General features: G+C 43.1%; 1 protein-coding gene across 1 annotated transcript in view; it reads left to right on the top strand.

Moving 5' to 3' along the window:
* SHISA9 (shisa family member 9) overlaps positions 1-11,705 on the top strand; it is a 336,834-nt gene extending 325,129 nt beyond the window's left edge. The window contains exon 4 of the mRNA XM_019011378.4: positions 10,122-11,705. Coding sequence (XP_018866923.3) covers positions 10,122-10,501 — 380 coding nt within the window. The 3' untranslated portion in view covers positions 10,502-11,705. The remainder of the gene's footprint in view (positions 1-10,121) is intronic.
* Positions 11,706-12,257: the final 552 nt, after the last annotated feature.

Below are 12,257 nucleotides of genomic sequence, written 5' to 3'. Positions count from 1 at the left end.
TCAGAACCTCAGGCTGGCAATGCACATGGAAATAGAGTCTTTGCAGAGGTCATTGAGTTGAGGATATATTGAATTAATGTGGGCCCTAATCCTGTCGCTGATATCCTTGTTAGAAGGCAGAAATTTGGACACATAAACACACACACACACACACACACACACACACACACGGAAAATGGCCACGTGAAGTCCAAGGCAGAGATTGGAATGATGTAGCTTACAAGGCAAGAGATGCCAAGGATTGCCAGCAACCACCAGAAATTCGAAGAGGCAAGAATGGATCCTCTAGCGGAGCCTTCAGAGGGAGCATGGCCCGGCCAACTTCTGGCCTTTGGAACTGCAAGAGAATGTATTTCTGTTGTTTTAAGCCATCAAGTTTGTGGTACTTTGTGATGGCAGCTTTAACAAACAAACACACACTGTGATGTGTTCACAATGGGTATGGAGCAGAGGAGGGTGCATAAGTAGCTAGAGTTCACGTCAAACAGACCTCAGGGACCACTGCAAAGAATTTGGATTTTGTTCTTAAGTGTAATGAGAAGATTACTTGCTGTCTTTTATCATACCCTTGAGCGAAAGGCAGAAACCGATGAGGAAATGTGAAAGCTTTGGTTGGGGCATTGCTTACCAGGTGAAATCCATCACCTGTGACCCAGGAATATTACCAAGCAAGAATGAGTGGTAGGAACCCCTCCCTAAGATATCTTTGCCTCAAGGAAAGGAGGTAGGTGGGAGGCTGCCTGCTGAGACCCTCAGATGTGCAGCTTGTTTTGGGAACTGGTTATTACCTTGACGTTCTCCCTTTCCATGGAAGCCAGGCTCCATCCCGCCCCGCACCTGTACAAGTGTCTGCTGCTAATTAAGAGAGAGACAGATGGAGGAAGGTATAGTTTAATTTTACAGCCCCAGTTTCTTCAAGGCAATTAGGCTCATTAGAAGGAAAGCACCTTTTCCTTTCTTCTTCTTCTTTTGTAAATGAAGAAAAATCAAATAGGAGAGGGCCAGTGTTGTTGAAAGGCTCACACATCTGTTTCCTGGTCGGTTTGTCAGCCATCTGCCCACGAGGTACCGGGGCTGATTAGGTTAATGCATTTATTAATGGGGCTTACAAGACTGTTCAATGAATCTGTTATTCTTTTGCAAGTAGCTTTTTAATATACTAAGACAGGGACTACACTGCACAAAGCCAAGAGTGGCTAGATAAGCATTTCTTTCCCCTCACCTGGCTCCAAACCAGAGGGGAACAGAAACATTATGAAAACAGGGTTTCATGAAAACTGCACTTCCAGGTAATGGAAATGATTCATCCATCTAACCTCTAACCACCTCCTTGTTGTTGAAATAATCTTGAAAATATCTCTTTGGAGGATAGTTTCATGCACCAGGCACCAGTTCAGTGCCTTCACTGTGCTTCTCTAAGAGAACACCTGAGTCCTAGGGTGGGAGAATGGTTAGTTAAATGAATAGGCATGAATGATATAATCTTGCCTATAGGACATTAGATGGCCTGAGGATCCCTTGCCTTCTTCATCTACAACTCAGATATCCTTTCAGGTTCTTGAAGCTACTCGGCTCCTTCTCACCTCAAAGTTTTGCAAATGCTGTCATGTATCAGTTATCAACTGCTGCATAACAAATGACTCCAAATCTTAGTTGCTGAGCATAGCAACCATTTATCGAGATCATGATTCTGGGTCAATGGAGAAGTTCTTGTTTGGGCTGGATTGGCTCCTCTCAGTTGGATTTTCTTGGTATCTGGGTCTGCTGTTAGGTGGCTGATGGTCTAAGATGGCCTCACTGAACATACTGCAGTTAGCAGTTGGTTAGTTGTGTTGAACAGGGGTAACTGGTCTATGGGTTTCTCATCCTCCAGCAGTCTAGGGGCTCCCTTCTTCACATGGAGGCAGATTTCAAGAGCCTTAGAGTAGAAGTTGCTAGAATCTACTGGTCCAAGCTCACCATAATGCCAGGACATATTCAAGGCATGGGGAAATAGATTCCACTTCTTGGTGGTAAGAGCTGCAAAGTATTTTGGTCATTCTTGGAATATGCCACGTATTTCCTCACGTGGGTTGCTCTTTCTGTTACTCTTCACCTTCTGATCTCAGCTTAAAGAGTTCTTTCTCAAGAGGCAGGATGAATGCCTGCCTCTCTAGTAGAATGTTTATCCCAGGATGGCAGGAACCATGTCTGCTTCTGTTTCTGATTGTCTTTCATATTTCAAGTGTCCAGCATATGGTGGGTACCTGTTTGATGAATGACTAAATGATTGAACAAACAGCTCGAAGACTGCAGCATGGAGAATGGATTACCGGAGGTGAAACAAGGCAAGGAGGCCAGTTTGGTTACTGAAGTAGAACAATGTTCAAAGGGGGTAGGAGAAGGGGAATAGGTTAAGGAAATATTTGTTAGATATAGCTGGAAGGACTTGTTGGTTTGACAGTTGTGCTGCAAGAGAAGAGGAGAATGAAGTCAACCATTGCTCCCAAATTTCTGGCGTAAGTGGCTAAGGAGTGAGTGGTCCCGCGTGAGATGTAAGGAAAAGGCTGAAGAACAGATCTGAGTAATGTTGCTGGGTTCAGGGATGACAACCTTGGGCCAGAGATGCTATTGAATCTGTCAGGGAGGTAACTGGATATATAAATTTTGAAGTCTAAAGGGAAATCTTAGATTATTTTTCTGTTGAAGTTTCATGGCACTGGAAATCTTGAACTTTCCTCTAAAAGGCAGGAAAATGGGTTCAAATCCCAGCTCTAATGTTAGCTTGTGCTACCTTAAACAATAAAGCTTCCCTGACCACCAGCTCCCTCCTAATCAGATCAAGTCCCCTTTGTGTGCCCTTTCATGGAGTAAACTAGGCACTCAACAAACATGGTGGGTGGAAGAAGGAAAGAAGGGAGACAGAAAAAAGGCAGCTTGGTTTGGATGAATGCCTGCTTTGTGCCTAGTAAGTTGCCTACCATAGAGTAAGTGTTCAAACAATGTCTGTCAAGTTTAATCCAGGGCTTCTTTCTTAAGGCAGGGAATAGATAAAATATAGGTATTGAGCATTTACTACATTCCAGGAATTGTGCTGTGTAGCAGGTGTATCTCATGCAATTCATTGCTCACATTAAATCCAAGAGTGGTTAATATTATACCCATTTCACACCGAAGGAAACAGGCATAAATGGTTAAGTGGTGTTCCCAAGGTCTCATAAACTCAGATCTGTCTCATTCCAGAGCCTGCAGACTTTCTTGTTCACTCCACTCTTGCCCCAAGTACCAAACGCTTTCTGTGCCCAGGGAGTACCCAATACCAGGTTCACCAAGCAACCAGCTCAGAGTTAGGTAAGGAGGATGGTGTGGATTCTCCATGTGGGACTCAGTGTTTCCTCTTAATGGGATTTTCCCCCCATCTGCACGGATATGGACAGACTTGAATGCCTCTGTATCTACTTTTCTTTAGAACTTTCTGAGGGGACATCACGTATTGAAGCTGCTGGGATGCTTAATTCATAATTTATTTTGTCTGCTTCTCAGAAACAGGAACCATTGAATGCATCCCTTGCTCAGAGCAGACCTCAGACTGGTCTGATGTCTGGAAAGAGGAACATGGGAAAGAATGATGCTGGATCATTATAAGACATTTAATGAGGGCGAGTGAGATTTTTCAGTGAAAGATTACTGGGAGGAAAGTGAGAAAGATAGCTTCCACCCCTATTCTTGCCCTATATTCTCTATGTTCTCACTGTATTTTGCTCATATTTTTTTTTAATTTTTAAGTTCAGGAGTACAAGTGCAGGTTTGTTACATAGGTAAACTTGTGTCATGGGGGTTTGTTGTACAGATTATTTCATCCCCCAGGTATTAAACCTAGTACTTATTATTTTTCCTGATCTTCTCCCTCTTCCGTCTCTCATCATTCATCAAATATTTACTGAGGCCAGGTGTGGTGGCTCACACCTGTAATCCCAGCCCTTCGGGAGGCCAAGGTGGGTGGATCACTTCAGGTCAGGAGTTTGAGGCCAGCCTGGCCAACATGGAAAAATGCTTCTCTACTGAAAATACCAAAATCAGCCAGGAGTGGTGTCACATACCTGGAATCCTAGCTCCTTGGGAGGCTGAGATAGGAGAATCATTTCAGCCCAGGAGGCAGAGGCTCTAGTGAGCTAAGACTGTGCCACCGCACTCCAGAATGGGTGACAGAGCGAGACACTGTCTCAAAAAAAAATTTGACTGAGTCCTTAATATCTGCCAGGAACTAGGCTGGACATTGCTTATATAATGCTGGCCAAAAGTCATACCTCGTCTTGGAACGCTAGTGAGTGAGACGGACGATAATGAATGAACTGCACAAACAAGTGTAAAATGACAGTCATGATAAATGCCATGGGAGGAGCTTATTATGGAGAGATCTGACCTTATCAGACTTTCTAGAAGGGAGAGGGACCTCAGGGGAGAGGCAGCTGGGCATAATAGGAGTGAAGTGATACTTCCCTTTAGTTCTCTAACAAAAAACACCCCTATGTGCTGGAACTGTGATAACGGCAGAGGCTATCCCTGTGGTTCTCAACCCTGGCTGCATATTAGAATCACCTGAGGGACTTAGAAAATATATGTCTGGGCCACAATCTCTGAAATTCTGATCAAATGGTTTTGGGAAGGGGTCCAGGTGTATGAACACTTTTAAAGCTCCCCCATGTGATTTCCATGTACTGCCAGGACTGAGAACCACTGAGCCACCCAGATGGAAGGATATTTCTGCTCTCAAAGAACTCGTGGTCTAGTGGGGAAACAGATGTGAACACAGAAAATTATAAAACAGCGTAGTCAGTGTTATGATGGAGAGAGCAGGGGTGGCTGAGAAAGTCTGAGGGAATGAGGGAGGCAATATCTCAGCTAAGTCTTGCAAGATGAGTAACAGTAAACCTGGTGCTGATGAAGGGGATAGACTCTGCAGCTCAGACACCTGGTTCTTAGACCAGATAGGGGACCTCATTATAAGTACTGCTATGACTGGTTAGCTCCCCTTCATAGCACTTACCATAGTTATACTTTTATGTAATTTGGGGGATTATTTGACCACCATCTCCCTCCTGATCAGATCAAGGCCCCTTTGTGTGCCCTTTCAGGGAATAAACTATGCCCTCAACAAACACGGCTGGTGGAAGAAGGAAAGAGAGGAGACAGAAAAGAAGGCAGGTTGGTTTGGATGAATGCCTGCCTCCCTGCTAGAATGTCCACCCCAGCAGGGCAGGAACCATGTCTCCACCTTACCTGGCTCCAAACCAGAGGGGAACAGAAACAGAGTCTATCCCCTTCATTAGCACCAGGTTTACTGTTACTCCTTCATATTTCAAGTGTCCAGTACATGGTGGGTACCTGTTTGATGAATGACTAAATGATTGAACAAACAGCTCAAAGACTGCAGCATGGAGAAAGGATTGGAGGAGGTGAAACAAGGCAAGGAGGCCAGTTTGGTTACTGAAGGAGAACAATGTTCAAAGGGGGTAGGAGAAAGGGAATAGGTTAAAGAAATATTTATTAGATATGGCTGGAAGGACTTGTTGGTTTGACAGTTGTGCTGCAAGAGAAGAGGATAATGGAGTCAACCATTGCTCCCAAGTTTCTGGCTTAAGTGGCTAAAGGGTGGGTGGTCCCATGTGAGAGATAAGGAAGAGGCTGAAGAACAGATCTGAGTAATGTTGCTGGGTTCAGGCATGGCCACCTTTGTTATGGGAAAGGAGTCCTGACCTAGACCCCAAGAGAGGGTTCTTAGATCTCATGCAAGAAAGAATTCAGGGCGAGTCCATAGAGTAAAGTGAAATTAAGTTTAATAAGAAGTAGAGGAATAAAAGAATGGCTACTCCATAGACAGAGCAGCCCTGAGGGCTGCTGGTTACTCATTTTTATGGTTATTTCTTGATGATATGCTAAAGAAGGGGTGGATTATTTATGCCTCCCCTTTTTCGACCATATAGGGTAACTTCCTGACATTGCCATGGCATTTGTAAACTGTCATGGCGCTGGTGGGAGTGTAGCAGTGAGGATGACCAGAGGTCACTCTCATGGCCATTTTGGTTTTGGTGGGTTTTGGTCAGCTTCTTTACTGCAACCTGTTTTTTCAGCAAAGCCTTTATGACTTGTGCCAGGCTTTTGTCTCATCCTGTGACTAAGAATGCCTTAACCATCTGGGAATGCAGCCCAGTAGGTCTCAACCTCATTTTACCCAGCTGCTATTCAAGATGGGGTTGCTCTGGTTCACACGCCTCTGACAGTTGTCCTGCGTGAAGTCAACCATTGCTCCCAAGTTTCTGGCTTAAGTGGCTAAGGGGTGGGTGGTTCCCATGTGAGAGATAAGAAAGAGGCTGAAGAACAGATCTGAGTAATGTTGCTGGGTTCAGGCATGGCCACCTTGGGCCAGAGATGCTGTTGAATCCAGGAGGTAATGACATATAAATTTTGATGTCGAAGGGGGAAACTTTGAGTATTCTTCTATTGAAGTTTCATGGCACTGGAAATCTAGAACTTTCCTCCAAAAGGCAGGAAGATGGGTTCTAGTCCCAGCTCTAATATTAACTTGTGCTACCTTAAACAATTCATGACACTTCAGGAATGTGTGATCCTCACAGCCTTAGCAGATTCCAAGATTCCTTTTGGCTTTGACATTCCATACCTTCAGGTAGCCCTAGAATTTAAAGAGGAAGTTTCTCTTGAAAGGCTTTATCAGTCGGAGCTATTTGCATTACAAGGAATATAAACTCAACTTAAACTGTATCACACATAGCAAGTTAATATGTGGCTTCCTGGGTTGTTTCCTTGGGCAGTAGTCCGAGTGGAGGCCACGCTAGCCAGGAAAGAGTGCGGTGATCAATGAATGATGTCTAGCATAGACACAGCATCAGAAACAGGGACATATTTTTGTTTCAGTCCTGAAACCAAGGGTTTCTGTCTGCGGCCTTTCAAATAATGTTGATTGAATGTAGGTTCTACTCTGTCTCAGCCATTAGCTCTGGGTAACCTTAGTTTAATTATTTTATATGCCAGAGCTTGACAGTTTCCTTATTTGTCAAGCGGGAGAAATAGTCCCCATCTTTTCTACCTTCATTGTTGAAAGGATCTAATGAGAAAAGAAGCATAGAGCCCTGTAAGGAGGAGAATCAGATATTGAAGATATGAAGGAGAATCAGAAACAGACATGGTTCCTGCCCTGCTGGGGTGGACATTCTAGTAGGGAGGCAGGCATTCTTTAACCTTTATGTAAATTCACATGTGTGACACTGTGAGATCCCAATGTGTGGATGAAAGAGCAAATACTTCTGGTCTCCTGAGAGATGAAAGTTCAAAAGTTTATTGCTAATGAATTAATTTTAAAAGTGTAGATAATCTTATAATAAAAGAATTCAGAAATTAAAATAAAAGGAGATTTCATAAAATTGTCAAATGAAATACAAATAAGAAAAGAAAGTGTCAGCAAACCACCATGGCACATGTGTACCTATGTAACAAACCTGCACGTTCTGCACATGTATCCCAGAACTTAAAGTATAATAAAAAAATTAAAAGAAAAGAAAAGAAAAGAAAGTGTCGATGAAAAAGGTCAAACTCTGTCAAATACTTGAAGAGATTTATTCTGAGCCAAACAGGAGTGACCATGGCCCATGACACAGCCCTCAGGAGTCCTGAGAACATGTGCCCAGGGTGGTTGGTCTGCAGCTTGGTTTTATACATTTTAGGGAGGTATGAGACATCAATCAAATACATTTGAGAAATACATAGGTTTGGTCCAGAAAAATGGGACAATTCGAAGGGGATGGTGAGTGGGGAGCTTCAAGGCTATAGGTAAATGTAAACATTTCTTGGTTGACAATTGGTTGAGTCTAAAGACCTGGGATCAATAGAAAGGGAATGTTCAGGTGAAGATAAAAGACTGTGGAGACCAAGGTTCTTTTGAAGTCTTATAGTGGCAGCCCTTAGAGACAATAGAAGACAAATGTTTCCTATTTAGACTTTTAAAAGGTGCTAGACTCTCAGTTAATCTCTTTATGATTGGGAGGGCCTGGAAGAAAAAATCTAGCTATGTTAATAGAGCTTCTTTACACATGTAGGTTTTACCCCACAAAAAAACTTTTTTTTTTGCAGGGCCATTTCAAAGAACAACAAAAAAACATGTTTTGGGGTAAAATATTTTGACTTTCTTCTTTGTCATGTAATGTTGTGTCAGAGTCAGATAGGAAAGTAAGTCATGATATATAGCGTTAAATAAAACCCATCTGATGAGAATTTATGGTTTGTAGGATATGACTCCCAGACCCCTTAGATAGAAATCTGGGCAAGATGAGAAAAAATCAGAGCTTAGTCCTCAAAAGAAAGAAAGACAGAGAAAGAGAAGTAAAAATGAAGGAAGAGAGGGAGGGAGGAAGAGAGAGAGGAAGAAGGAAGGAAGGAAGGAATCCTTCAATGCTAGAGAGAGTGTAGTTAAATTGAGTGGAAATTGGTAAAACTCTTTTGTAGAATAGTTGGCAATATGTATCAAGAGCCTTAACAATGTTTATACTCTTTGGCCAAATAATTCTACTTTTTATAATCCAAATCAAAGGTCAGCAAACTTTTTTAAGAAGGACTGGGTAGTAAATATCTCAGGCTCTTCAGGTCTCACAGTTTCTGTCAACTGAGTTTCAACCAGCACTCAATTCTACCACAGCAGAACAAAAGCAGCTATGGATAATATATAAATGAATGGGCATGGTTTTCTGTCCAATAAAACTTTGTTTACAAAATCAGGATGTGGCCAGATTTGGCCCCGTGGGCCATAGTTTGCCAATCCCTGATGTAAATTAAGAAAACAGGCCTGGTGCGGTAGCTCACACCTGTAATCCCAAGCACTTTGGGAGGCCAAGGTGGGAGGATTGCTTGAGCCCCGGAGTTCAAGACCAGCCTGGGCAACATGGTGAAACCTCATTTCTACATACAAAAAAAATACAAAAATTAGCCTAGTGTGGTGATGCTTGCCTGTGGTCCCAGCTACTCAGGAGAATCATCTGAGCCTAGGAGGTAGAGGCTGCAGTGAGCTATGATGGTGCCACTGCACTCCAGCCTGGGCAGCAGAGTAAGATCCTGTCTGAAAAAATAATAATAAATAAATAAATAAGAAAACATTTTTAGAATTATGCTAAATTCAAAATTCTAAATATAAAGAGAGGTTTAAGTGAAAAGTTGCTATTACATACAACTTTATTTGTAATAGCAAAATATTGGCACAACTAGAACACTAATTAATAGGGGAATTAATTAATTTTGATAGTTCCACTCAATGAAATACTAGGTACACATGAAAATCCTGTTTATTAATAATTTATAACAACATGAAGAAATGCTTGATAGAACATTACTTGAGAAATAGAAACAAACTTATTTATAATGATGATAATAATGGTGGTAGATAATATCTAAGCACTTTACACAGATCATATCATTTAACTCTCCAAACAGACCTATGAAGTATACTTTTTTATTGTAATGGCTTTCCTTATGGAGAAGCTGATGCTGACAAATGTTAAGTAATTTAGTCAAGGTTAAGCTGCTGGCAGGTGTCACAGTTGAAATGTGAATACAGGTCTGGTTTAACTGCTAAAAGCAAAAACAAAAGCAAACAAACCAGCGAAGAAAAATCCCAAATTAAGCTCTGTTTATTAAAAATACCAGAAGAGAATACACCCAAAAGTTGTTATCAGCTGTCCTGATTGGTAGGTCATAGATAGGAAGATCACTTAACATGTTCACTCTTTTCTCTAATGAGAATATATCATTTTAATAAAAAAGAAACAACACGCGAATTTCATAGGCAAACCAACGATGGCAGAATGGTAGGTGGGACTGTGGGGGGAGAAGTGTTTATTTCGGAGGTCTAGAGGTTCCCTTGGGGATGCCTTTAATCCTCTTGGTCCTGCTCTTTGTGAAAAGGGCATGGTGCTGCCCTTCCCTCTGTCTTGTTCTAGGTGGAGTTTCTAGTGTGTCTTGTTTGGACTGTTGGCCCATTTTTATGCTGTTCTTGGGTTGACATGCCAGTCTCTAACTCTCTCTCTCTCTCTCTCTCTTCTCTTTCTTCCCCTTCTTCATCCACCTGTTCCGATGTGTAGCTGACAAGGTCAATGACGACTTCTACACCAAGCGACGGCACCTGGCTGAGCTGGCTGCCAAGGGGAACTTACCTCTGCACCCCGTAAGAGTGGAGGACGAGCCCCGGGCCTTCAGCCCTGAGCACGGTCCTGCCAAGCAGAATGGACAGAAGTCCCGCATCAACAAGATGCCCCCACATCCCCTGGCCTACACCTCTACCACCAACTTTAAGGGCTGGGACCCCAACGAGCAGTCCCTCCGGCGGCAGGCTTACAGCAACAAGGGCAAGCTTGGCACGGCCGAGACAGGCTCCAGCGACCCCTTGGGAACTCGCCCCCAGCACTACCCACCCCCACAGCCATACTTCATCACCAACAGCAAAACAGAAGTGACTGTCTGAGCTTTCACCACAGGGAGCACCCTGGAGACCACACTCAACTGAGAGAGGCAAAAAACAACCCCGCCCACACCCTCCCCATCCTCCCCTAATACATGCGTCCACACACTCACTCTCAACAAGAACCAACTCTAAACCTACTGGGGACACAGAGTCGCGCTTTTCCTAGGTCATGCCTGTAACGTGTCGGCGGGCAGCTGAGAAAGACCGAAGCGTGGACATTCAGCAATACAGCAAAGGGGAAAATGAGGCACACTCTTTCCACTTCAGGCCCAAGATGGCCAACTCACATGCCCAAACCGTGGGGCTGAGTTTTCTTTTCCTCCTAACTTGAAACTGAAATCCATGATGACAAAATATAAAAGTAGCACAATTTAGAGAAATTGTCCATTTGAGCACATACACTACTTGCCACGTGCTGTCTGTTTCTAGGTTCGAAAGCCAGGGTGGAAATGGGGGTAGAGAATGAGGGAGGACACAAGAGAAGAGTGTATTCTGGAAGAGGAGTTGTTCTGGGAGGAATTTGCCCACATTAGAAGCGTTTTTCTAATTCCAAGAAGTGGTGACGTGGACGTAAAATTTTGACGAGCATGAAACAGTAACTGGACCCCAACCATTCTATTTATAGTACTTTTCATATCATCCATGTTGAAAGCAAAAACCAACACACCCTCAAACTCACAAAAAGTAAATAGATCCTGACCCACCGACAATGATGGGAAGGAAAAAAACAAAAACAAAAAACATTTTAGAGAACTCCCATAAGGACCATGAGCGTGGAAATGGGAGGGATGGGCTTTTACGGAGAGGGTCCGGAGAGTATCAAATAACTTTTTAAAAAGAGGATTAAAATGTAAGCCCACTACAAAACAGATAAAAACGGCAAATTAGGTGTTTTTTTTTTTTTTCAAAAATCTTGAAGACTTGTTGTTGACATTAACAACAACAAATCCACAGTTGGAAAAGTCCACAGGAGATCAGATGAGGATCCAGAAGCCTCTGATTTCTGGGTTTTGCCTCCAAGACCTGAAACAGCCACAGAAACAAGTCCTCTATAAACTGTATGTCCCTGACATCCCTTTCCCTTCAGCGCGTTGCCGCCGCCGCTGCCAAACTTCAACTGCTTTGGACTGAAAATGTCATAAGCGTGGGTGGTGCCTTCAATGTGTTACTGTTGTTTAATGACAGTCTTATTTCCCAAGTGCAACCTGTGTTCTTTTAGCCTTCCTTCCTCTTGTTTTTCTGCAGTAGTAGAAGATGTTTCCATCCTTCCTTTGTAGGTGAGCCCACCCCATAACACCCTCTGAGGGGCTGCTACAATGTCAGGGGTACCCAAGAACGAAGACCTCCCTACTCTCTACACTATCAAAATTAGTCCTTCCATTTCTAGCCCTCTCAAACCTGTCAGATGTTTCTTGGTCCCGTAATTCCCATGGTCCCTCCAAATTACCTCCCCACATACTTCATGTGTTCATCTCCCCTCCAGAATGTCCTGAGGTTGTTTTTCTGGTTGGTTCTCATAATCCATAGTCCTTGGGGTCCCAACAAAGTCAGTTTTCCTACAAGTTGTGTTTGTTTTGTGGAAGCCCAAAGAAGTGGATTGAGAGAGAAGAGATTTTTATCTAAAGTGGAAGGTTTTTCAACTAGCCCCTAAAGGTCTTTGGTAGTTAATTAACATTCAACAGACACACAGCAACTCTGGTGTCAGAAGCTATAAATGGTCTGGCCAAACAAGACTCAGAGTATTTTCTGAAATCCT

Source organism: Gorilla gorilla, chromosome 18 (assembly GCF_029281585.2).
Source record: "Gorilla gorilla gorilla isolate KB3781 chromosome 18, NHGRI_mGorGor1-v2.1_pri, whole genome shotgun sequence".
NCBI classification, from domain to species: Eukaryota; Metazoa; Chordata; class Mammalia; order Primates; family Hominidae; genus Gorilla; species Gorilla gorilla.
The sequence above is the reverse complement of the archived record's forward strand: the minus strand, read 5'-3'. Positions and strand labels throughout refer to the sequence as shown.